General features: G+C 43.8%; 1 protein-coding gene across 1 annotated transcript in view; it reads left to right on the top strand.

Moving 5' to 3' along the window:
* The window catches only part of TTK (TTK protein kinase), a 76,347-nt gene that overhangs the window by 25,936 nt on the left and 24,317 nt on the right, over positions 1 to 26,094 (top strand). The window contains exons 2-9 of the mRNA XM_048495491.1: positions 3,150 to 3,300; positions 14,857 to 15,082; positions 16,481 to 16,587; positions 19,349 to 19,492; positions 21,163 to 21,259; positions 21,347 to 21,428; positions 21,508 to 21,617; positions 23,636 to 23,732. Of these exons, the coding sequence (XP_048351448.1) occupies positions 3,159 to 3,300; positions 14,857 to 15,082; positions 16,481 to 16,587; positions 19,349 to 19,492; positions 21,163 to 21,259; positions 21,347 to 21,428; positions 21,508 to 21,617; positions 23,636 to 23,732 (1,005 nt within the window). The 5' untranslated portion in view covers positions 3,150 to 3,158. The remainder of the gene's footprint in view (positions 1 to 3,149; positions 3,301 to 14,856; positions 15,083 to 16,480; positions 16,588 to 19,348; positions 19,493 to 21,162; positions 21,260 to 21,346; positions 21,429 to 21,507; positions 21,618 to 23,635; positions 23,733 to 26,094) is intronic.

Below are 26,094 nucleotides of genomic sequence, written 5' to 3'. Positions count from 1 at the left end.
ACCTTGGGAGAGGACTTCGTGCAGGGCAAGTGGTCCGAAGCAACATCCTCTCTCCCAATCAACCTGCTGGAACTGCGCGCCATATTCCTGGCCCTACAACACTTCAACTCAGCAGTGAAGAACAAACATGTCCTCATCAGGACCGACAACGTGGCGGCCAAAACCTACCTGAATCATCAGGGCGGATCCTGCTCATCCAGACTACTCAAAGAAACCAAAAAGATCTTCAACTGGGCAGAGGAAAACGTGCTGAGCCTGCAGGCAGAACACATCAAGGGAAAACTCAACCTAAACGCAGATTGGCTGAGCCGAAAGACGGTTTCCCCTGCCAAATGGTTGCTCAACAGATCGGTGTTCCATCAGATCACCCTTCGGTTCGGCACCCCGAGAGTGGACCTCTTTGCCACGGCAGAGAATGCCCAAGTTCCAACCTTCTACTCCAGGTTCTTCCACCGCCAAGCTCGGGAAGTGGACGCTCTGATCGCACCGTGGCCAAAAGACCTCCTCTACGCGTTTCCACCAACACCGGTGATCCCGAAACTTCTAAGACGGATCAGAGCAGAAAAGGCAGAGGTCATTCTAGTGGCCCCCTTCTGGCCAAGGAGACCATGGTTTTCAGCCATAACAGAGATGGTGACCTCCCCTCCGTTCCGACTACCAGCACGTCCAGACCTTCTTCAGCAGGGGCCTCTCCGTCATCCATACCCAGATTGGCTGTGTCTGACCGCCTGGCTTGTGAGCGGAGACTTCTAATACGCAGGGGCTACTCAGCGGCTGTAATCAACACCATGCTTGAATCCCGATGCCCCTCCACAGTCAGACTCTATAACTCAACCTGGCGATCCTTCGTAGTGTGGTCCAGAGCACGACAATTAGATCCCAGTACTCCGTCCGTGGCATCTATACTGGACTTCCTACAAGACGGCTACCAAAAAGGCCTTAGAAGCAACACTCTTAGACGCCAGGTCGCGGCCTTGTCAACGGTGTGTCCCACGTTCTGGGGCTTGAGCCCATCACAACACCCAGATGTCCTACGCTTCATCAAGGGGGTTCAACAGCAACAACCGCCAATCAACCACAGGTTTCCCTCATGGCGACTACATACAGCTCTGACAGCTCTCACTGCCTCACCCTTCGAGCCGGTGCAATCAATTCACCTTTGATGGCTTCGCATGAAGACCATCTTCCTAGTGGCTATCACCTCAGCTCGCAGAGTCTCAGAACTTAACGCACTTTCAGTGAATTCTAATCTCTGCGTTTTTCATCAGGACAGGGTAGTCCTATCTCCGGACCCTACCTTCAAACCTAAGGCAGCGTCCGCCTTCCATCTCCAACAAGACATAGTTCTTCCCAACTTCTGTCCCAAACCTATGCACCCACGGGAACATACCTGGCACACGTTGGATGTGCGCAGGTCTCTCAAGGCCTTTAGTCTACGGACAGCTGACATCCAACAAACACAATCACTCTTTATTAACGTTTCGTCCCCCAAACTGGGACATCAGATGTCATCTGCGGCCATTAGCTCATACATTAGGTCATGCATTGTAGAAGCCCACAAGGCCCTCAATCTCCCTGTTCCCGGGGGCATCACCGCCCACTCCACCAGAAGCGCGGCAACCAATGCAGCATTCCGCAACAAAGCGTCTCTCGAACAGATTTGTAGAGCAGCCATCTGGGCCAGCCCATCATCGTTCATCAGGCACTACAAACTTCAATCATGGAGTGCTGCCGAAACCGTCTTCGGTCGCAGAGTTCTTGAAAACGTACTGGACGCTTAGCAATAGCCCACCCAGATTTGGGGACACTGCTTGGGGAGGTCCCACCGAGAAGGTCTCCGCCTCCAAGAGAACGGACCATTGGTACTCACCCTGAAGGGACCTTCTCTTGTAGGCAGGAGACCTTCTCGTCCCTCCCAGGACATCGCTAGCGTCTGAAATGATTTCAACAAAATTTTAGGTCAACAAACCTTTCTCTTTTCCCTCCTACCAGCTTCTGTGCCAATGTTAGAAGTTTTCAGTCTTACTGTTACAGTTGAATGTTGTTAAGTTTTACACTTCCTGTTCCTTTATCTGTTTATTCTGGTTCTTAACACTGCTCAGTCAGGAGTTTACTGGGAAAGTAGAGTGAGTCCTAGCCTGAACAGGAAGTGACTTTTTTGGACCTGCCTCCCTGAGAGGGGGTGGAAATCACCCACCGAGAAGGTCTCCTGCCTACAAGAGAAGGTCCCTTCAGGGTGAGTACCAATGGTCTGTTTTCTAAAGTGACTTCTGTCTCAAGCAGCAGTCCTAAGCTGTGAACTTTTCACCTGGGTTTTCAAGGTGAATGTAACCCTGTCCAAAACAGGAAAGCTCTCAAATCCCAAGTCTGTGTTTCTGTTAACTCAGAGAACCTCTGTTTTGTCAGGATTGTTTCACCTTGTTCATTCTCATCCAGCCCGTTATTGACTCCAAGTGCCAGTTCGGAACATCAGTAGCATCCTTGGAATTTGGTGGTGGTGGTGGGAGGTAGAACTGGGTATCATCCACATATTGATGACACTGCAGCCTGTACCTCTTGATGACCACTTGGTAGCTTCATACAGATATTAAGTAGCCTGGGGGAGAAGATCAAACTCCACAGAAGCCAATATCCAAAGACCTTAGGGCACAGCAATTAGTACACATTTACTTGAAAGTAAGTCCCATTGTTTTCGTTTGGATTTGTTGTGCCTGACATAAACATGTGCTTTGTTGGGCTAACATTAATTCCGTTCCCCTCCCCACCCCAAATGCTTGGAGTTCAATTGAAAATTTCCTGTTTTGAGAAGTCATCAAACTTCATTTTGCTGTGACTTCTGCAAGCTGGTGTCTAGGTAAACTTTGCTTCCCCTTTGTGAACTTGATTACCAAATCACCCTGGTCATGATGTCTAAATGTGACCCTAATTTAGGATAGTGCCTTGAAGTCATACCCTTTTAGGGAAATGAAAACACCTAAAAATAACATTGAGAAAAATACAATACTACTTAATGCTGTTTTTTCAGGTCTTTTCAGTGCATTCTTAAATTCAAGCAATGTACTGATGATAAAGGTTTCTCTCTGAGCTGTTAGTTTTCTCCTGTGAATTTAATAAATTTGGATCTATTCTAAACCTTTTTTCCTTTTCAGTCTTTTAAGATGGAGGAAGATGAATTAAGTGGAAGAAAACTGTTCGTGGCTTCTATTATGAGCAGAGTTAGAGACTTGAAAAGCAAATATAAAAATGAGGACACTGTTATAGATGAGCTTAATTTTACCAAGGTATCAGCTGATACAACAGGTATGTAGTGTTTTGTTCTGTATATTGGTGGACTAAGTTAGTAATTTGACTTGGACAGTGAGTGGTTAGGATTGAAGTGGTGAACTGATACATTTGCTTTTTATTAAATACAAGAACAAATCTAATTATACCATTGTGGGACACTTCTGATATAAAAACAAATGATGATTATTACATCTGTCAGTCTTGGTCTCACGTGCTCTTTTCTCTTTCACAAATTGCAACTCCACTTTCCCTTGGTTTGTGGTAAACCCATAGATTGCTGTACAAACTAGAACTGGAAAGCCCATAGACTGTCATGGAAAGCTCATAATCCAAACCAGAATTGAAAAACAATTTAACACTGGTTTTAAAAACAATTTTTAAAGAAACTTTGGTAGTTTCATACCAGATTTTTATGTGAGCAGGTTTCCATGTTTCAAGATCCATGGTTTGTATTAATAGTTAACATCACGCCAGACAAGTTATAATGTTTTCGATTTTCAGATAAAAATACATTGTAAGGTGTGTTTCCGGAGGTGTACTGAATAATCATGTTTGGTATTTATAACTATAGGCCAAAACATGTATGGTCTTGTACATGATGATTGTATCATGAACCTTGTTTGAGATCTTTGTAACAGTTTATATTGATGTTTTTTTAATGCATCCTATATTCCAGGCCCTGTGTGTTTAGCAAACCTATTGTGTACACCATACAATAAATATAATTATTTTGTTATAGATTTTATAGTTTACAGCTCAACCTTTGAGACTCGCTTTGTTTATCTATATCTATAAACGCAAAATACCACTGACTGACTCATGCAAAGAACTCAAAAACCACAGAACCTACAAAGTTGAAATTTGGCACACCGGTTCATTATGTGGTTTAGGTGCTCGCTAAGAAAGGATTTTTCAAAATATTCAGTGTTACTCATTACACATTTACTGTTGAACTCTGGCCATCTGCGTTTCTGTTGAACTCTGGCCATCTGCGCGAACATTCTAAAGGTGACAGTTAAAAGCCTGCGTGCCAAGTTTGAGGATGCAGTACGGGGAGTAAAAATTATTCGTTTCACGGGAGATTTTAATGAAGGGCACTTTGACGCTCTACTTCCATTTGTCGAATCGACAAGTTCTGATAATGCCCACCAAACAGCAAGCACAATTGAGCCAATGGTGGCCCAACTGGATTCTACCACTGACCTCCTCAACGCATATGAACCTGTTCCTTCTGTTGAAACATCTAAAGGGAGGAGAGGGATTAAACGCAGAAAGCGATTTATAGATTCGATTAAAAAAAACAAGTAAGGGAAGCTGCTGCAAAATATGCGAAAACCAACACAGATGTTCATAGAGAGGCTGTGAAAAAGTATGCTGAATGTCACCCCAAAGTTCACAGACAGGCTGTGAAAAAGTATTCCTCTAACATCCCTCACATAAACCAGACTGCTGCACCCAAATACAATAAAAAAAATTACAAACCAAATTATCATCTTGGACTAAAAATATTTGTCGGGTTTTGAATATGGCTCTCACATTGATTACTGAGGAGACAAGGTGATCCATCTCGGACTTTGATCGCCCTGTGCTTTGTGTCATGCTCTGAAGTGGCGGGATGAGCCCCCAGGAATGTGCTGCAGTGGTGGTAAAGTTCAGCTCCCTTCCATTCAACCCTACCCTGAACCTCTTCACAGCCTTCTCACTCATCAGCATCCAATGGCAGAACACTTTCTTTCTGCTTCCCGGAAATACATTGGATGCTTCTAAATGACATCTTTTGGAACCCGAGAGGTGAAATAGAGCAATTTCATGCCAACATTCAAAGTGCAGGGACAGGTCTACCACAGGATAGGAAGTCTCATGACGGCACCCCAGCAGCAGCCATCAATTCTTCAGATATACTTTGTTGGCGGTGATAACAATGAGAGGGACATGCAGAGTGCTCCAGAGTTAGTTCACCTGGAGCAGCTTGAAGTCAGTCCTTCAAACCAGAGAGAAAACCAGGAGTGATATTGTTTACAGGGAAGTTTTGAAAGCAACTTAATCTGAGGGAGAAATGAAAACTTGTCTGCTGAACAAGTTATTAGTATGGCATATTTCGTAGACCACAAAGCTAGGGATGGTGATTATTCTTTATTCCTTTACAATTGTTTTATCCTGTGACAGAAACCTCATCCTGTACCATTTGTAAAATAGGTTAATAGTGTTTCTATGAATTTCATTAAGCATTTGAAACCTCTCGCTTATGGTATTTTTTTATCAGGTCACTTTTATATTTTCACTATGTTTTAGTATTCTCAGTGTTGTTAAAGGATCTTTATTTTTATGAATTCATTAAATTGCAACTCTTAAGGGTATTTTTATGTCATACGTTTTATATTTTCAGTATTTTTCCAGTATGTATATTTTTATGAATTCAGAACATTTCAAACTTCAAGGGTAATTTAGTCAGGTACATTTCATATTTTTAGTATTTTCCAGTATTTTCATTTTTTTTGGCATGCAAGGGAAGGAGAGGGAGTGAGGGGTGGCATGCAAGGGAGGGGAAGGAAGGGGAGGGGCCCCGGCATCTGGACATGGCGCACCCACCCTAGTTGAGGGAGGGGGAGGGGGAGGAGAAGGAGTGAGAGATGTCATGCAAGGGAAGGGGAGGGAGTAAGGGGTGGCATGCAAGGAAGGGGGAAGGAAGAGGAGGGGTCATTTTTTATAATCTCCATAGCGAAGCACGGGTATCCTGCTAGTACATTTATAAAATTGAAATATGTTTAATTTAAACAGAAGTATTGGACATGAGATGGAGCTGTAAGCAGTTCTTTAACAGTGCAAACCTGAGCAGAGATACATCTGTATAAGAATGGGCTTAGAGGTGTTTAACTCTGCTTAGAATGCCATTGTAAGATATTTATTGTATAAAGAATTAATATTTTATTAAAACATTTGAATGCAGCTTATCCTCAAGATGCCAAACAATTAAAATACATCAAAATCCATTTTTAAAATAGTACATGATAATACATATAAAACTAACTACTAAAATAAAGCAGGAGTCAATACCCAATGGAACAAAAATCTTGACCTGCTAGCAAAAGACAAATTGAGGGAGGTAGAAAGAGTTCCTGGAAAAGAAATTTCAAAATTTTGTTGCCATGGCCAAGAAGCCCTTTCTTGAGTTGCCACCAGTCCAGCTTCAGATGATGGGTGTGCTTGAAACAGGGTTCCAAAAGATGATCTTGATAGGTGGCTTGATAGGTGGATAGTCCTTAAGATATGCAGGTCCCATAGCTGTAAGGTTCAGTGCCAGCATATTGAATTGACCCTGGATTTTGAAAGCAAGATCAGATGGAGCAAGGCTGCAGAGAGATGGATCTTTACAATCTGCTCCAGATATTCTTGCAGCAGCTTTCTGAGCCGGCTGTAGTCTCTAGACACTTTTCAAGAACAGCCCAATGTTTATTAAGTTGCAGTAAGGATACCTTTTTTTTTGTGCTAACTGGAAAAAGAAACGTTAGGAACAAGATCCACCAGACCACGGCCACACAGCCCAGAAAACCCACCACGACCACTACCACGCTTGTTTATCAGTGGACTTAGTTGTCCTATATGACACCACAAGCAGTCTAGAAGATCTGAAATTTATACATGTATATTGACACTGTACTTACCTGGTCCTGCAGATTGTCTTGCAGACTTAAAGGGCACTTTAAATAAAAGGCAGCTAAAGCAATACTATAAATGTTGCTTCAAAAAGCATCTGATTCTGACATACAAAATATTTCTCAGGATGTGGGAAGTCAAATGCCCTATTTTTTTTCCATTGGGAGTAACATGAGATCAGAAGGTTTGGATTCTGAAACCAAATTAAATTTTCAGTACTTTTCGTGAAGCTAGCTATAACAGCAGTACATAGTTACTCCATTCTAAAGCCATTCATTTCAAGGGATATAGACTGGAATGATTCCATGGACGTAGGTAAGGGGGGGTTCTCAGGTTTGAAAAAACCCCCATTCATGTCCGAGCTCCACCCACCCATTTGTGGGTTTTAAAAACATTTTAGTGCTTTTTTGGTTTTTGGCCTGCAGGGGGCGCATTGTTTGGGCTAGCAGCACCAAACTTTCAGGGATTGTTTGGGGGACTCTCCTCCTGATGATACTACCCGGGTTTGGTGAGGTTTGGTTCAGGGGGTCCAATGTTATGGACTCCCAAAGGGGGTGCCCCCATCCTCCATTGTTTCCAATGGGAGCTAATAGAAGATGGGGTCCATAACGTTGAGGGTCCATAACGTTGGACCCCCTGAACCAAACTTCACCAAACCTGGGATGCGCTATCAGGAGAGTCTCTTATTGATACCACCCAGGTGTTGTGAAGTTTGGTCCAGGGAGTCCAAAGCTATGGACTCCCAAAGGGGGTGCCCCATCCCCCATTGTTTCCAATGGGAGCTAATAGGAGATGGGGCTACACCTTTGAGGGTCCATAACTTTGGACATCCTGGACCAAACTTCACCAAACCTGGTGGTATCATTAGGAGATACCCTGAAAGTTTGGTGCTTCTACTGGAGGCGGGGGACATCTTGATGGGAAGCAGGAACTAGAATCTTGTCACTTCCTGTAGACCGGTTGGCGCCCATCTTGATCTCCAGTTACGTTCCTGCTTCATCAGAGATAGCAGCACTTAGACAGAGCTCCTAAAAAATTCTTTAAAATTCCTCAAACTATTCTCTAATTCTTCACTCTTCTCATCTATTTCCCCAGGAGGCTTTCCTTGGCGCAAGCCAGGACTTTCCTCCTCCCTTCTTCTCCCTCCGCTCTCTCGCTCCCCCCCTTCTCCTCCTTGCCCTTGGGCAGAATGGAGTGCCGCCATTTCTCCCCCCCAAGGGAGACCTTTTCTCGCTCCTCTGTCGAGAGGACGAGGTCCTCTAACAAAAACACTCTGATCTCCTGCCAGGAGAAGCATCCAGAGTCGATCGCTTAACGGAGGGGGGGGAACGCAGGACTGCACCAAGCCGTCAGGCAAGGAGTAGCTCGCGAGAAAGCATGGCACGGGCTCGGCGGGCGGGAAGAAGAAAAAGGCGCGAACGGAGGGAGAGACGGCGCCTGCCGCCAAAAAGAAGAAGAAAACGGCCGCAAGTACCTCCGCCCCTTACAGGGACGCGCTGAGTACTGATCGTCCCCGGACTGCGGGGGACGATCCCAGCTTCGTAAATCCGGTTGCTGGAGACCCCGGCAGGCCGTTCAGCCCTCCTCCACCAGAGCCTGAGGAGGAGGAAGGTGAAATTGCCAGTGTCCCGGAGAGGGCCACGGTCGACGATCCGCCATTATGCTCAGCGCCCCCTAGCGTCGGATCAACTCATCATAGCAGGCAAGATCGCGACGAGAGGGGGGTAGACCAGGCCTCCGTGTCTAGTTTAATGCCAGTTCAGTCCCTCCAGCAGGGAACTTGGCAACAGGCTTCCCCCCCCGAAAGCAGGCTGGTGGCAAATGCTTTTAGGAAAGAGTACGAGGGAGGAGATCAGGGCATATCATAGGATCTTACCACAGGAGAACAAAGGTCCCCTTCCTCTTCTTCCTCCCCCTCGCCCACCAGATCCAGGGGCTCCTCAGAGCAGTCCATATATTCTCTCCAATCCCACCATTTTCCCAGTGGGAGGGAGGGGAACCAGCGAAGGGGAAATGTAGAGATTTCTTGATCACTTTTCAGGGAACCCGAGGAAAAAACCCCTGAGAAACACAGAAAAGACACATAAGGTTTTTAAGGTTGAGGATGCCTCTCTCCTCATCACCAAGGCCATTGCCGTGCATTAGGGAATTGAAGGGACCCCGAGGGACTTCTGCCATGGACTCCGCTTCCCCCAGTCCTCCTCTCAGAAGCCAATTAAATGCGTACCCCAAGTAGAAAACTGACATTTTTCCCAGAGGGATGATCAGGCTGCAAAGATTTTTTCTCCCATTGCCAGCATACTTTGAAAAAGAATGAGTAGAAGGGAAATGGCTCAACCCCTCCGCCAGCAAAGGCTTCCCAGCGCCAGCTTCAAGAAGCTTATTACATGACTACTCCCCCGCCACACCTTCTTCGTCTTCTCCAGGTGCCACTAGTGGACGCCCCCGTCGCCTTCCCTTCAGTCATCAGGAGGGCTAGTTTCACAAGATGGTGACCTGGAAACATCAAGGGACCCCTTAGACAAGCGGGCTGATTGGACAGTCCTTAAAAAGCGTCTTCATCGAGAACTTTAGCCACTTGGGCTTTCACCTCAAAATATAACAGCTTCTTAGCCGGCCACTATGGCCCAGAGCCGGCATAGTCTGGAGCTCAGTAGGGACTACTAGAACTAATCCCACCATGGGCGCTAAACAAAGGGGATCAGAGAGGGAGTTGAAAGGCTACTCCTCACCATAGTCATTCTTAGCTGATTCCAATTCTCGATGGCTCTTCTTTGACCGCATTTCTCGGTGGCTCCTCTAGGCCATGGCCTCAGTCCCCAGACGCCTCGCCTGGCTACGTTCCTGGCAGGCAGACTACCATTCCAAGCAGCTCTATCTCCGGGTTCTCCTTCCAAGGTACCGCCCTCTTCGACCAAGAAATTAGGAACGTATCCTGAGTAGAGACGAAGGGATCATAAGAAGGCCTATGCCAAAATTCTATAGGGCAGACCACAACTCATCCAAGCCCAACAAACACCTTTGGCTCACACCGTAATCTTTACCAAGATTCCCCGGAAGAGGGCAGGGGACGCTGGCAACTCCACTCAGGGGATTTCTTAAACCGAAACAACAACAACAATCCCAACAATACCTTTCAACCATTCCTTTCGGCCCCACAACAAACAGGGAAAACCCTTCCGGTCTGCGTGGACCGCAACAACAGATCCTGACTCACGTTTCCACCAGTGGGCTGTCAGCCTCCACCTATTCCAACAACAGTGGATCCGAGGCATGACTATGTGGATCGCTGGACGCAAGAAATCATCCAAACGGGATATGTCATAGGGAATTCGCAAAGTATCCTCCTTCCTCGGTTCAGGAACCCTTCCCGGTCAACTCCAACATCCAGCAAAGGGGCCAGGAGAACACAACTGGCCATTCCAAACATCTGCTGAACATCAAGGTAATTAGAACCAGTTCTCTCGGCAAGAGAGATCCTTGGGCGTATTTTCCTTTCACTCTCTTTACCGGCTCCAAAAAGAACGGAGACTGGCGCACCATCCTAAAACTCTAAGGTTTTGTCCAACCAGCACATCAAACTGCACCGCTTCCGCGATGGGAGACCCTAAGGTCGATAATAGAGAATCCACGCCCAGTGGGATCTATCTAACTTCCCTGGACCTGACAGAGGCTTATACCTGCACGTCGGCTTGGCCATCAATCCAGACATCGAAGGTTCCTCAGATTTGCAGTGGGGGCCAGACCAGTTCCAGTTCCTCGTGGGCTCCTAACGATTCGCCCTCCGGCACACAGCCCCCCCCCGTGGTGTGTTCTCCAAGGTGCTCCTGGCACCCATCATCCTCTCCTCAGGCAACAATTTCCATTCACACCGCACTCCATAGGTCTGGGCGACATTACCTCTAATCAGGTCCAAAGTCCCGCCAACCAGAGGCTGCACCTTTTAGATGTCTCCCAGAACCCAAGAAACTCTCCAACTCCACGGCTTCCTCGTGGAATTCTATGCCAAAAGCCACACAAACCTCATCTCAACGTCTGGAGCACCTTGGGGGCCATCATAGACACCCACCCAGAATGCCCTGTTCGCTCCCCCCATCCAAGATAGACAAGATCATGAACTCAACAATCTTCCAACCCGTGTCGCTGCCAAAAAGGCATGCCTCTTTAAGCTACCTAACTGGCAAGTCTCCTCGGCCTGATGGTAGTGCGGTCTTCGACATGATCCAATGGGGAAGACTGCATGTGTGCCCTCTCCTAAGACGCTTCCCTCCGACCTTTTCAACACCATTGGGGATCAAGTTGGCAAAGAAAGAGATTGTACCCTGATCCTGCCATCGTCAGTTGAAGCGGACGTAACTCTGATGGTGGACGACTTTTCGATCGAATTCTTGGATGGAGGGAAGGTGTACCTCCACCTCAGCAGATCGGAAATCTTCCACGGATGCCAGCCTCCACAGGGCTGGGGAGCCACAACACGGGGACTCTATGCGTCCAGGGTCAATGGACCACAGATCAGGGTCTCCTCCTCCTTCCCATAAACATCTCTAGAGGACCAAGGGGCCATCTTCCTGGCCTTGCAACACTTTCAAACCTCACATCCACAGCACCCACGTGCATGGATCCGAACGGACAAATACATCGGGCCAAAGCCTATATCAACAATCCAGAGGCGGCTCAAGGTCATCCCAACTACATCGAAGCCGCATGCAAATCCCCTACTTCTTAAGTGGGCAAGAGCAGCACCCCTAAGCTCAGCTCTCGGCCCGAACATATACAAGGGCATCTGAACACCACAGCTGGACTGGCTGAGCCGTCACAAACAGTCGCGTCGGAAGCGGAAATGGCAACTCAAACCAACTTAATCTCTCCAACTTGTCAGTCAATCCCTAAAGGAACCTCCCAAAGTGGACCTTTTTGCTTCAATCCACAACCGTCAACTTCCTGGGCGTTCATGTCACGCTGTCCATCAACCCAGAAGCTCTCGGTGTAGATGCCCTGACATCCTCATGGCCCAAGTGGTTCTCCTTCTCACGCCTATCCACCTCACCTCCGATCATCCCCAAAGAAGTAGTGCTTCGGAAAATAATCCAGGAAAAGGCCAAAGTGGATCCCTCATGCGGCTCCATATTCTGGCCAATGGGAGACCTTGGCTCAAGTCAGCGATCATGGAACTTGCTATAAACCACTCCAGCCTTGACAGCTTTCCAACACCACACGATCTCTGTGCTGTCATACAGGGCCCAGTCTCATCCACCCGACTCCATTTGGCTTGGTTCCGACTTGGACCGCCTGGTTGTTGAAACGGAGACTTGCTGAAATGACAAAGGCTACTCAGCACAGGTGGACATCAACTATTCTCGCCTCCCGCCAGAACATCAACCAACAACATTTATAACTGTTCCTGGAAGGTCTTGTGAGATGGTGCGGGAAACAAATTCTATCAACCCCTATATCGCCAGACCTCCCCCAGATTCTCCCTCTTTCTCCAAGAAGGCCTTTATGACATGGCCCTCAGTAAGTGCAACACTGAAGAGGCAGGTAGCCAGCGCTCTCTCCACTATCTGGCCTCCTCGCACAGGGGCCTACTTCCAATCTCCCAAGCACCCGGACGTGGTTCGGCTTCCTCAAAGGGGTGCTCCAAACTTCAAACCACCAATCAGACACTTCGATTTCCATCCTGGCGCCTTCACCTGGTTCTCTCTAGCTTCTAACACTTCTCCACCCTTCGAACCAGTTCAAACTATTCACATTAAAGTGGCTCTTTCGCGATGAAGCATCATATTCCTTCTAGCCATCACTACGAGCCAGGAGGGTGTCCGAAATCAACGCTCTTTCAGTCAACAAGGGACCTAAGTGTATGTTCTACATTAAAGACCTGGTGGATCCTGAGGGACGGATCCGATCGTTCATTCCCAAAGTCAGATCAACCTCTCCATCTAAACCAAGACATAATAGTACTCAAACTTTTGGTTCCAAATCTGTCTCAATTCCTTAAAGAACGCTTCTATGGCATAACCTCGACGCATGCGTCGGTCGCTCATCAGTGGCCACCTACATACATTAGGACCGAGGCCCATCCATGCAAGCACTAGTAGCTCTATTCATCAACATCGCCCCTCCCAATTTTAGGGGGGGGAGCCATGTCCCAAAAGCCGCCTATTATGCACCAGTACTCATCAAGGCTTCGTATCATCGGCGAGGCTTACAAAGCCACCAATCAGCCCATTCCCCAAGGGAAATTACAGCACACTCAAAACGCCCAGCTCCGCCCACTAAGCAGCGGCTCTCAGAAGTCAGGTTGTCGAAAGTTCTAGACATATGTAGAGGCTGCTACATGGTCTTCTAGTCTCCTCCTTTGTCCGGCATTTTCTACAAACTCCACCTCCATGGCTATGGCTTCAGAAGCGACCTTTGGTAGGAGAGTGCAAAAGGAGCACATCATTAAAGGGACTGATACGAAGACCACGCCTCCTCTTCTTAGGGGACACTCGCTATAGGTAGGTCCCATCAAGATGTCCCCATACTCCAGTAGGGAATCGGTCCATTGGTTGCACTTACCGAGAAGGGTCCTTCTACTGGACGGCAGGGGGGACATCTTGGCGAAGCCTCCGCTTGTCAGTCAGGTCCTCATATACGGGTCCAGCACTATCCATACCTTAAATTCTGGGAATAGACCTTGTAGCCCCATAGGAGCTCTGGTTGGCACTCTATTTGCCTTATTCAGTTTCTATTAATATGTTACTTGTTACTTCCTTATATACTGAGCTTCTCCCAAGTTGTGTTTAAATAAGAAAAAAGGGAGTGCTCACTGCTTCGGCTAGGCGTTTTCAACTGGAGATCAAGCATGGGCTTCAAACCGGTCTACAGGAAGTGACAAGATTCTAGTTCCTGCTTCCCTGAGATCCAGTTGGAAAACACCCATCAAGATGTCCCCCTGCCGTCCAGTAGAAGGACCCTTCTCGGTAAGTAACCAATGGACCGTTCTAGCTGAACCACTGCACCCCTGACAGCAGGCACCCCCCAAATTTCCCCAGATTCTCCTTTTAAATCCACCCCCTTGGGCATGGAGTTAAAGGGAGAATCTGAGGTCCTCAGTTTAGAAGAAGAAGAAGAATTTGGATTTATATCCCCTCTTTCTTTCCTGTAGGAGACTCAAAGGGGCTTACAATCTCCTTGCCCTTGCTCCCTCACAACAAACACCCTGTGAGGTGGGTGAAGCTGAGAGAGCTCCGAAAAGCTGTGACTAGCCCAAGGTCACCCAGCTGGCGTGTGTGGGTGTGCACAGGCTAATCTGAATTCCCCAGATAAGCCTCCACAGCTCAAGTGGCAGATCAGGGAATCAAACCCGGTTCCTCCAGATTAGAATGCACCTGCTCTTAACCACTACGCCACATTGAAAGTGATGCTGTTTCAGGGTGGGGGATAATCCACCCCAAAACAACATCACTTTCAATGTTGTTTAACTAGGGACTCCAGATTCTCCCTTTAAGGTGGATTTAAAAGGAGAATTTGGCCTCTTTAGTTTAAATACCATTGAAAGCGATGCTGTTTGGGGGTGGATTTTAGCATCACAGCGGCTGCTGGGGGGGGGCATAAAACTCAGATTTTGCACCAGGCTCCATTTTCCCTCTATGCCTCTGCCCAGAGGGGAAGGGCAGGGCAGGGGAGTCTGCCATCCCCGACCTCGGAGAGCTGCTTTTATAAGCACTAGGCCAGGGGCGGGGCTTGGGGAGGCGTGGCCATGCCCTAGGGGCGGGTGGGGGTGTGGCCCCACCCCGAACCCCCCCCATAAAAAATCCATACCTACGTCCCTGAGTGATTCTGTGTTGGACTGTAGTCTAGTAAGAGAGGGACAGATATTTTGGGATCTGGTCTGTATAAGTAAATCTCAAGAGTGCCTTTCTCTTGTTTTCTTAGACAATTCTGGAACTGTTAATCAGATTATGATGACTGCAAATCATCCTGAAGATTGGTTGAGCTTTTTACTTAAACTGGAAAGAAAGGCTGTCCCTCTGACTGACATGGACTTATTGAATAGATTAATTGGCCGTTACAGTCAATCAGTTGCAGCATTGCCTGCGGAACAGCACAGCCAGAATGAAAGTTATGCTCGCATCCTGGTGAGATTTGCAGAATTGAAAGCGTAAGTATTAGGGACCTGGCATGAGTTCTCTATAAGAATTTATATGCATCACGGAACAAGGATTTAATTTCTCTAAAACTTACACCATTGATGAACTGTTGCTTTGCATCCATAGAATAATTTTAGGTAGTCCAGTTTTTATCATGATTGTTTTTCCAATTTAGTTAAGCACGTGGCTCTTGTAGAAAGTGTCATCATGATGTAGTATTTCCCATGCCAGGCATAAATTTGTGATCTCTTTCTTACTCTTATTGAGACAATCTGATGTTGGGCTAAAAGAAACTGAGGTAATCTAATCCTGTGCTAAAACAAATGGTTATCATTAAATTACTACTTCATACAAATTGAATTGTTTGTTTTGTCTGAATTGTTTTAGATTAACTGCTAACCCTGTTCCAATTACCAGTTTTTATTCTGGTCAGTGAAAGAAGCAACTTCCACAATCCAGTTGTCTCCCACATAAAAATGTATATGTATATCAAGAAATAATGATTGCTTTTGCTACCGAATAGTTTTTGATAAGAAGTGGAAATTGAATGTCAAACAGCTTCTGAATTTGTCGAAGGCTTTCATGGCCGGATTCAACTGGCTCTGGTGGGTTTTCCAGGCTCTATGGGTTTTCTGGGCTGTGTAAGACTTTTCTATGTGATACACCTCTGAAGATGCCAGCCACAGATGAAGGCGAAATGTTAGGAACAAAATCCACCAGACCACGGCCACACAGCCCAGAAAACCCAGGCTGAATCTGAATGTTTACTTGGTTTATAGACCACAGTTCTTACTAAGATGCAAACTATTCAGGCTGTTACACTGAGAAACTATTATATATATTTACTTCCAGTGAATATATTTATGAATTTCACAATCCTAACAATGGCTTGCTACAAAATCAGGAAAACTTAGGAAATTACATTGGGCAAAGTTACTATAGTCACTATATTTGCATGAGCCGATAAGTCCATCAAACTACTTTATGCTCTAATCTGCTTAAGTGTTGCTGCTTCTGCTTACTTTACTTTTGAAACCAGCCCCTAAGGTTGCAAGAACACCACATAGTATATTTGCAGAATAGGGGTGGGTAGGTATTTTTAATATCTGTCCAGTGGAAATCTTTAAGGGTGTCACTTTTGATACTGTAAAGCAGGGAAAATTAAGTTCTGTTACAGTGGACCTCTGCTGATTTTTTTAAAACAAATAAATGTATTGTTTTTGGAAAAAAATGATTTCTTTGTATCTCTTGAGAACATTCTGTATAGATATATGATCACTAGTGGGTAGAGTTACAATGGTTGAGGAACGTATGTTTCCTGTGGTACATTTTGGTGTCAAATATTCTGGCCTCTTCTGTACCCTTAAATACTACTTTTTCCAATTGGAACTTTCTATTATTTTTTGCAGTATTCAAGACCCAGAAGAGGCACGTGATCAGTTTCATCTTGCTAGGCTGAACTGCAAGAAATTTGCTTTTGTGCATGTAGCTTTTGCCCAGTTTGAACTCTCACAAGGTTTGTAGGAATCTGTTTTCTTTTAAATTTGAAATGGCTTTTCAGTATGAACCAGATGCCTTGTGCAAAAAAAATGTAGCTGTAGCTTATTGTGGCCATTCTACGTTCCTTTTGGTTTTTTGCAGTCAAGTCAGAGCTGATTTATAGTGACCCTGGTGAGGTTTTCAAGGCAAGAGATGGTCAGACGTGATTTGCCATTGCCTGCCTCCTCATCAAGACCTTGCATTCCTTGAAGATGTGCCATCCATATTCTTGCCAGGGTTGACCTGGCTTGTCTTCTGCAATCTGATGAGATCAGGCTAACCTGGCTATCCCGGTCAGGACACTAATTTCCCAAGCATTGGTGTAATGTTCCTCAGAAAGCCAAGGTTTTGAAAAACCCAACAAAGAAAAGGGTTACTAGAAAAAGTGCCATATTTGTATACTGCTACTGTGGTACTTAGAGAGCGTGCTCCATAATTTTAGTGTCATATATTCACAGGAAAGCTTACAATTGTCCAAAGAACTGCTGTCATCCTATGAATGTCCATATGGAAGTATTTATTTGAGTGCTGCTTTATGATAAATTACAATGAATCTCTATGTTATTTCAGAAATTTCCCAAGTTTTGTCCAGTGCTATGTCACATTTAGGTGTCTTGGTTATGCCTAATGAAAAGCTACCGCTAAGTTGGGTCAGCCCTCACAAATATTTGCATAGGAGACCTCGAACAAATACCAGGGTTGTGAGGCAGAGGCAGGCTATGGCAAACCAACCCTGAACATCTCTTGCCCTATGTGGTTGTCATAAGTCAGCTGTGACTTGGCAGCAGAAACAGAAACAAAAGCTGTCAGTTTGTATTCATCTGAGTACACTGTGGAAGAACCAAATGATTTCCTGTGGGAAATGTGTGGTGCAAAATTCAACAAATGACATGACTGAATCAACTCTCATTTGCCAATTCTTGATTTGACATGGAATAATTGAGGTACCATCCTCCCATCAGTACCTGCATTATGAACAGTTAATCTGGTGGAAGCACAATGTGGTCAAGGTCCTATCAACCTATTTGCAGCTGTTGTGTTGTAAAATATAGGTTCCCAAAGTGTAGAAAAACATTTTAATTTCTTTCGTGCATATATCAACTTAACTGATTTTAAATCAGTTTGCACTAAACAGCATAAATTACACTTAATTCGACTTGGTAATGCCTGTTATACCACCATTAATAACGGAGTAATAAATTTACTGGAAAAAATGTTGACTATTTTTCTCCCTACGCTCCTGCCATCCCTGCATCAGTTGTAAGCAGGACAATCTAAATTACAATTTTGGAGGAAGATTTTCATGCTCAATATTGCAGCACAAATTTCCCATGGAACTTAAATTTCTTACCACTTGCTAAATTGTGGGTGGAAAGATATCTGGTGCATAAATTTTGATAAACATGATTGAACATGTCTAACTTACAATGTTTTTACTTGGCACGTAGTACACTTTGCAGTTTAACTGTCTAGTATGCTTGCTAGTTTTGTTATCCTGGGCATTCTTTCTTGGGACTCTAAGGAAGTCATGGTGGCAAATAAATTTTGGCTTTCCCAAGTGGTGGTTGTCCTGGAAGTGAAATAATGAAATGGACATGTGCTTTCTAACACATCATGTTGACATAGTAGTTACTACATTTTGAGCAATATAGAATAAGACGGTTGCAGCTACTGATGGTTTAAATAATTGAGTGTGGAATTATCTTGCATGGAAGGAGACACTGAGAAATTGGGGATCTTGTGCAAGAAAAACAATGCAGTGATTATACTCCACAAAGTTTAGGCAAAAAATATTTGTGGTAGCTGTTCTGATACTGATCTAGTATGGAATTTAGCTTTACACAAGATTTCATGTTCCAAAAAAGTATGTCAAGTAACTGCTGTTTCCACATAGTGGTCAACAGTGTGTTCTCTTGTAGAACCACTGCAGTGAACTCTTTGGAAAACTTCCTGACTTAGCTGAAGTTTCAGGATATCAATAAGTAATGCTGATTTTCCTGGACATTAGGATAAGAAGTTCATGTCATTAACAATCAGGACGGTTGTCTTTTGCTCCTAAGGGAAGTAATTCTAGAGCCTGTGGGTTCTGGCAAAAGTTTGTGTTCCAACATATCAAAGAGGATGACACTCCATTAGTTTTCAGGGGCAGTGTGTTGAGAGAGAGTGCATTGTTTCACTTGCTCTGAGGGAGAGGGCATCTTCAAAGCATGGGTAATTCCTGCCCATTTTTTAGGAAGACAGGACTAAATATCCACTTGCTGGCCACCTGTTGGCCCTTGGAGCTCAGTTTTAGTTCCTGCCTCACAAGGGAGTAGCTGCTCAGAGAGCTGTCCTTCTCAATTCTTTTCTCTTAAGCCCCTTCCGCACACGCAAATTAATGCATTTTCCAGCCACTTTCACAACAGTTTGCAAGTGGATTTTGCCATTCCGCACAGCTTCAAAGAGCACTGAAAGCAATTTGAAAGTGCATTATTCTGCATGTGCGGAATGAGCCTTACAGAGCCAAGTAGTAATCTGGTGTCAGTGTTTAATATTTTCCCCCCTTATCTAGTTCATAATATGTAAGGTTGCAGATGGAGAAGACCTATTCATTTTTGTAATTTACAAAAAAGTATACTTGCACACCCAAATCTTGTTTTTACTTTCAAGTATTTATACATGTGTAATAAAGAATGCAAAGGATTGATTTAATATCTTACATTATGCTTGGTCTGTAACCATGTTTTATTCTATACTAGGAAATATTAAGAAGTGTAAACAGCTTCTTGAAAAAGCTGTAGAATGTTTGGCAGTTCCTTCAGAAATGTTGGAAATTGCTCTGAAAAACTTAAGCTTGCAAAAAAAGCAGCTACTTTCGGAAGAAGAGAAAGAGAATTTGGCAGGTAAGTTTTTAAGTAAACTCTTCCACTTTATAACCATTATAGTTTCTTGAACTGACTCACACATTGTTGCAATTAATTTTGAAGTTGCAAACTTCAGCGGTGCTGTGCAAGCCTGTTTCTGAATGCCCTATTGTGTATGCAAGCATACATTTGGAACCTTCCCTTTAATTTGAAATCTGGGCCTAGACTGTACAAACTGTAAAGGAAAAAACTAGCAAGTTTAATTGCTTTACTAAAGGGTAATTTAATTCTGATTTGATATTCTTTTATTCTGCACAAAAATGTCTAATTGTACAGTCCTTAGCACACTGACTTCAAGAACTTAGAAGGTTGTAATTTTGTTTAGGATTGCACTGTGAATTACATATTACGTCAAAGATACCCTGCTCTAGTGATCTGGTGGATGATGATAGGAAGGAAGGAAAAACAATATTTCCATTAATTGGAAAAGGGCGAGTTCATTTCATTGGTCTACTTTGTTCCTTCCTGTTGCATTTCTCTTGTTTTTTCAAGCATGGCAAAGGAGAGTTGCTATGGGATGGACAGCCCAATCCAAGGGGGTGGGGGTAGAGCATCAGCCAGGGATGGCACTGTGACAGTGCATCTGTGCTGCCTCCAGTGGAGTTTTAAGCAGTACAGGAATGGGCCGCGGGGGGAGGGGGAGGACCCTGACTGCCTGAAGAATCCCATAGGAAACACTGACTTGTGCCACCCTTTTTGGTGACGTAAATCAGCTGCCAGCACAGGGGCATTCCTGGACTGAAAGTACTTCTGCCCCTGGAATGTCCCCTCTACACTGGTGGAGACCTGACACCGCAGGGTTCAACTTTTAGGTTGGGAGCTGTGGCAGGCGACACTGAGGTAAGTCTCTCTGTGCCACTTTGCAAGGTGCTGGTGGCACAGATGCCAGTGTAACCCTTCAGCTTCAGCCTCCTCCCCCTGCCCCGGATTGCACAGTAAATGTTGTGTCTTGAAAAAACCCATTCCTTTAACCAGTATAAACTATACAGATGTGGTTTAATTTTACTTATTTTCCTAGTTCTTAAGTCTTACCTTATTTAGTGTAACTTCTGTCTTTGCTGTTCACACGTGTTAGATGTTTTGTAGAGTATTAAAGCCTTGCTCATAGTCTCCCTTCTGACTTCCAAAAAAGGCAAAAGAATTTGCCAATATATTTTGAACTGTATTTTTGCAATAAATGAAAATTGGAGGTTCTTGAGGAGCAGTATTCTGAATGAGTACCACATTCTATACCTTTATGTCCTTTCGTGGACTTGTATCGTATTCATGTGCAATTATAGTAGGATGATGATAATGAAGAGTGAGAATAAACTCCACATCTTAACTAAATTCATACAGTTTAAATCTTAATTTTGGATCATGGTCAGTCAAATATGGACATTGATGCAACCTTAACAGTTGTCTAAAATCTAATCCTTGCTAGAAAGGGAGAATAAACTTTTAAAAATAAAATCGCTTTCATGACATTGTGGTAGGGGGTATATCTAATTAAATTAAAACCTAGTTTGAGTAATTTTGCTTCCATTGCAGTGTTAGACTGTTAGATTATGTGTCTGTGCCTGTCTTCCCATTTTTTTCTTTTATGGCCTGTGGTAAAATATTGTCACAGCTGAGTTTTAATATTCTCATAATAAATTACTTAATTATAGCACCATGTTCACAAAATGTACCTGGAAATTTGCTGAATAGAAAGAAAATCATGGATTCTGGGGAGATTGTTGGCAGTGCCTCCAATGTTTGTCTGGGGTAAGTTATATAATGCACTCCATAGAATTATTTAGATTCTATTTCTGACTGCTGGCAGATATAGAATATCACACTTTTTCTTTTCAGGCAGAAAAATGAGAATCCTCATCAGCCTGAGTTTGTCCTGGGTGAACGCAAACCCTTGAAGCAATTAAACCAACCTAACCAGGTAGCTATGTCTGTTTACATTCATGCATTTTATGCTGGTATTTGTGCATCTGATACCTTCCTGTATGTTTGTTGTTTAGACCTGTAGTTTTGGGAGAGTGCCAATCGGATTAGTAAAGGTTGATGAAGATGATGATACAGATGATTCAGAAAAGATCGATATTTCATATGTGACTAATGTCATAAAGAGGTATGTTAATGTTAGTGAAAAATATTTTTATTTCTGCTGCTTCTATTGGCAGCTTGGAATATTAAATGAAAGAACGGAAGTATTTGGAATACTGTCTTTTTGGAGTAGAAGCAACTTGCTGCCCAGGATTCTGTGATGCAGGAAGGGGTATAGATGGCTCAGACTGTGGGACATACATACTGGTCTGCTGTTGTATGTACTGACTAGTGAGCTATAATCTGCTGTTGAGTTTTGTAATGGTTTACTTCCACAAATTTGGAATACCCTCCCCAGGCAGATGAATCTATCTTCTTTTGGTGTCTTTTCACCCATAAGTGAAGATTTTTTTTTCCACCTGGCATCCTGTCAATAAGAGTTATCGGCCCTCTCTCTACTATCATTTGTTTATGTGGTTTTAATTGAATTATACCTTTTAACTGTATTTTAATAATTTAAATATTTTAATTTTGTTGTGTTTAATGCTTTGCGAACCCTGATTAGGTTGAAAGGCAACATAAACATGTTCCAAATGAAATTTAAAAAGAAAAACAAAAACACAATGACTTGTTCAAAATAGCAAAAATTTATTTTGTCATCGTGACTCACATGAGACTGCACAGGCCAGATGCAGAGACTTTTCCCCCAGCTTCTTAAGAGCGATAGCCGACTAATGAGTGCTCCCATCCCCCGGTTGCACCTAAGAAGCTGGGGGAAAAGTCTCCATAACTGGTCAGGGCCTGCGCACTCCCATGTGTGCCTGCACTGAGAACCACTTCATGAAAAACAGTTACAGGCAAGTTCAATACTGCCTTCTTTATGCTTATACTGCAGAAGTAGTGCTTGAAACCATGCACAATGATGTTTAAAAGCTTTATTGCTTTAATTTGGTGGTGGAAAGTGCCATCAAGTAGCAGTGGACTTATGGTAACCCATGGGGTTTTTAAGGCAAGAGATGAACAGAGGTCATTTGCTAGTTCCTTTCTCTGCTTTGCAACCTTGGACTTCTTTAATGTTTCCCATCCACGTGCCAACCAGGGCTGATCCTACATAGCTTTGACATCTGACAAGATCAGGCTATCATGGGCCATCCAGGTCAGGGTCACTGTGATTTGTTTGTGTGTGTCCACAAAGTGCTGTCAAGTCACAGCTGACTTATAATGACAACTTCAGCATGGGGCTTTCAAGGCAAGCGAGAAACAGCAGTGGCTTGCTGTTGCCTTCCTCTGCAGAGTCTTCTTTGATGGTCTCCCTTCAGAGTAGTAACTAGGACTGACCCTGCTTAGCTTAAGATATGACCAGATAGGACTATACCCGTGGTGGCGAACCTTTGGCACTCCAGATGTTATGGACTACAATTCCCATCAGCCCCCTGCCAGCATGGCCAATTGGCCATGCTGGCAGGGGCTGATGGGAATTGTAGTCTATAACATCTGGAGTGCCAAAGGTTCGCCACCACTGGACTATACTATACCCCCTTCTGTCCCACTTTAATTTACCTGTTAGCTGTTTCCTTAACTAAAGCCTATGAAATATTCTCAATCCTGTCAGCATAGGCCAATTGAGGTTGCATCATCTACATAGGCCAATTGAGGTTGCATCATCTCTTAAACAAAGAAATCTAAGATTTTGGGACACCTTCTGGCCATTAGGACAAGCAGTATGTTTTCACTGAATGCACTGGGAAGCTTTGTTTTGAATACTTGATGCCAAGTGGCTAGTCATTTGATGGATCTTTTATGCCCCTCCCATCATACCAGTCACTAAAAAGTTTTTACTGGTTGTTGTTTTTTTGGTATATTCTTATTAACGTGTTCTGATTTTGTTGGATGCTTTTTGGGTTCGCTCTTTTTAACTCTGGATCCTACAGTATTCCATAAAATATTTAAAAAACCCATATTTACTGATGTGTAGTCCTTTTTCCATGTTATCGGAATGGTTATTTTTGGAAATATTTTGTTTATATGTTGTACATGGTTCTGTTATAAAACAAAAGAACCTTTTTGGCCTTTTAAAATAACGCTATTGTTTTGATAAATTAGGCAAATACCAGCTTCAAAAGACACCAGTTTGATCAATTCACCTCTGCATGAATCAAAACCTAATAGAAGTGCTTCATATTATCCAGAAGACTTGAAGGTAGTTCCAATGTTTGTTTCTCTTATAAACAGTTGCAGTTAAGATTGTTTGGGTGTGGAATATTGGATTATTTTGGCAAAACAGAAATGTAGTACCACCAGGAACCAAAATAGGTAAATATAAAATGAATAACAGTACTTACAAAAAAAAAATCTCTTCCTGTGCTGTAATTGTTACTTATAGTGTCAGAGTTGTGAGCTTAAAAGTGGGTTTCCCTCTATATTTTTGAATCAGGAATTAGCCCCACATTCGACATGGATGCAAAATGAGGTTCTGTAATAGAGGACCGTACAAAATAGCCTTTCTTTCTGCCAATAGAAGTGCTGCTCTGCTTGCCCAGGCCCACCACTGGATCTAATCCTGTGTGCTTAATCTGTCATGAAAATTTCCTTAGAGCAGCATTTGCCAGTTATTTTAATACCTCTCCTCTGTGACCCACTAAACTTTTAATGGCCTATTTATTAGTAAAATAAAACAAATTTGAATGTCCCTGTTCTCCAGTTGTTCCTCCCCTCCAGCTTCTTCACTCTGCTCTCCTCCTCTGCCGTGCTGCTTGTCACTCACTTTAACCACTTCTCCACCTCCTTCACCCACCCCATGCTTTCCCTTGTTTGCCCTTTTATCCCTTTTCTCCAGTGTTCGTACTCCTATCCAGTCCCACCCCCCAATCACCAGCTCTGCCCCTGGGGCGGGCACAACCGGTTTTAACAAGGCCAGGCCCCTGTCACTTGGCTGCCTGTGCTGGCTTCACAGGGACGAGCCCAGCCTCATGCTGGGCCCTATCTGCACGTGGCGGCGTCAGGGAGGCTCCCCCACTCCATGCAGTTTTGCTCCTTATACAGTTATTGGACTTCTCTTTGGCTTCTACTCACCACCTCTCCTGCCTTGACTTCAGTCTGGCATTGGGTGCATAGCCTGCAGCAAGGAAGACACTCCCTTTCAGTGTTTCCAGTGAAGTCATAGTCCACACTTTGGGAAAGCTCCTGAGCCTTGAATCTATTAGTAGTAAGCATGTAAACAATGTACTCCCTGATGCGCTGCCTTCCACTTGAGAAACACTGTGCTGCATAATTCAAGCAATTAAGGTAGGTTTTACGCAATGTTTAGTACTTAGTACTTAAGATACTATAAAATGAGAAGCTTTTTTGTAAGTGGTTGATGTATCTTAACGCACAGCTTGAAAAGTTTCCTGGTTTGCTTTTAAAAGAGGTTCCTTTAAATATGAACGTAAAAAAACCTTCACTCATAGTTATTCTCTGTTTTTGCATTTGAATGTTTTGAGTTCAGTTGAAAGCAGTGCTTTGAAAGCATTCACACATGTGAAATTACAACTTTATACTTTGAGTATATGATTATATCAGGTGTAATATTCTGTGCAGTCCTTATGACAACCCCTTAAGGGATGTCTGTGTTCCTAATTCCACTGAGACTGAGGGATGATGATTGTATTAGGCCACCTACTGAGGTTTTGGTTAAAGTGAGATCTGATCTGGGGTTTTCCTATATACTATACTCCAAACTGCTGCATTATATCACTTTGCAAGTAGGCTGCAGCTCTCAGAACCAGACGAGTACTGGTGTGTATGCCCTGCAGCTAATGATCCACAGCTTAGCAGGTTGTAATAAAAGGAAATGAAATAGAAGTGGAAAGTGTATTTTCTGTCTCGAAATCATCTTGTTATTTAAATTGACCAGTGTATATTTCTACACATATGAAATACATGTATTTATCTTGAAAAGGGTTTTTTTTCACCTTTGCATACCAAGCAGCTTAGGATAAAAAATAAGTATATAAGTAAAAACAATGTTCGCGTGTGGCCTAGAAAGTTGGTGTAGTGGTTAGAATATTGGACTGGGAATAAAATGATTTGGGCTGAAATCCCTAGTTGCCAAGAAACCTTCTGTGTGATCTTTGGCCTTTCACACTTTTTATTTCTCAGTTTAACCTGCTCTGCAAGGCTGCTAAAAGGTTAATCTGCAGGAGAAGAGAAACATGCTTTGAACTTACTGTAGGAATGCAAGATAAAAATATGCAATCATTACATGCAGTTGCATAGTCTGCCACATGCTGTTAAAGAAACCTGTAAAAAAGAACTTGAAAGTAAGCACAGTTTTGCTGATACAGATCTATAAGCCAAATGCAAAGACTGACCTACCATTTAGGATCCTTTCTCATGTTTTATGTTGAAGAGAAAGGAGCATTGATCTTGAATGATGATAGGAACACATGTGAAGGTAGGGGCTAATATTACATGACAAAGTGGTAGAGCCTAGAGTGGTAGAGAAACATGCAACTATCTCCCTGAGATCCTTGGAAGGATAAAAAGATATACAATTGTGCAGTTAGCTCCAAGAGAGAATG

This window comes from Sphaerodactylus townsendi, linkage group LG01 (genome assembly GCF_021028975.2).
Source record: "Sphaerodactylus townsendi isolate TG3544 linkage group LG01, MPM_Stown_v2.3, whole genome shotgun sequence".
Taxonomy (NCBI): domain Eukaryota; kingdom Metazoa; phylum Chordata; class Lepidosauria; order Squamata; family Sphaerodactylidae; genus Sphaerodactylus; species Sphaerodactylus townsendi.
This window is presented reverse-complemented; position numbering and strand designations above follow the sequence as displayed.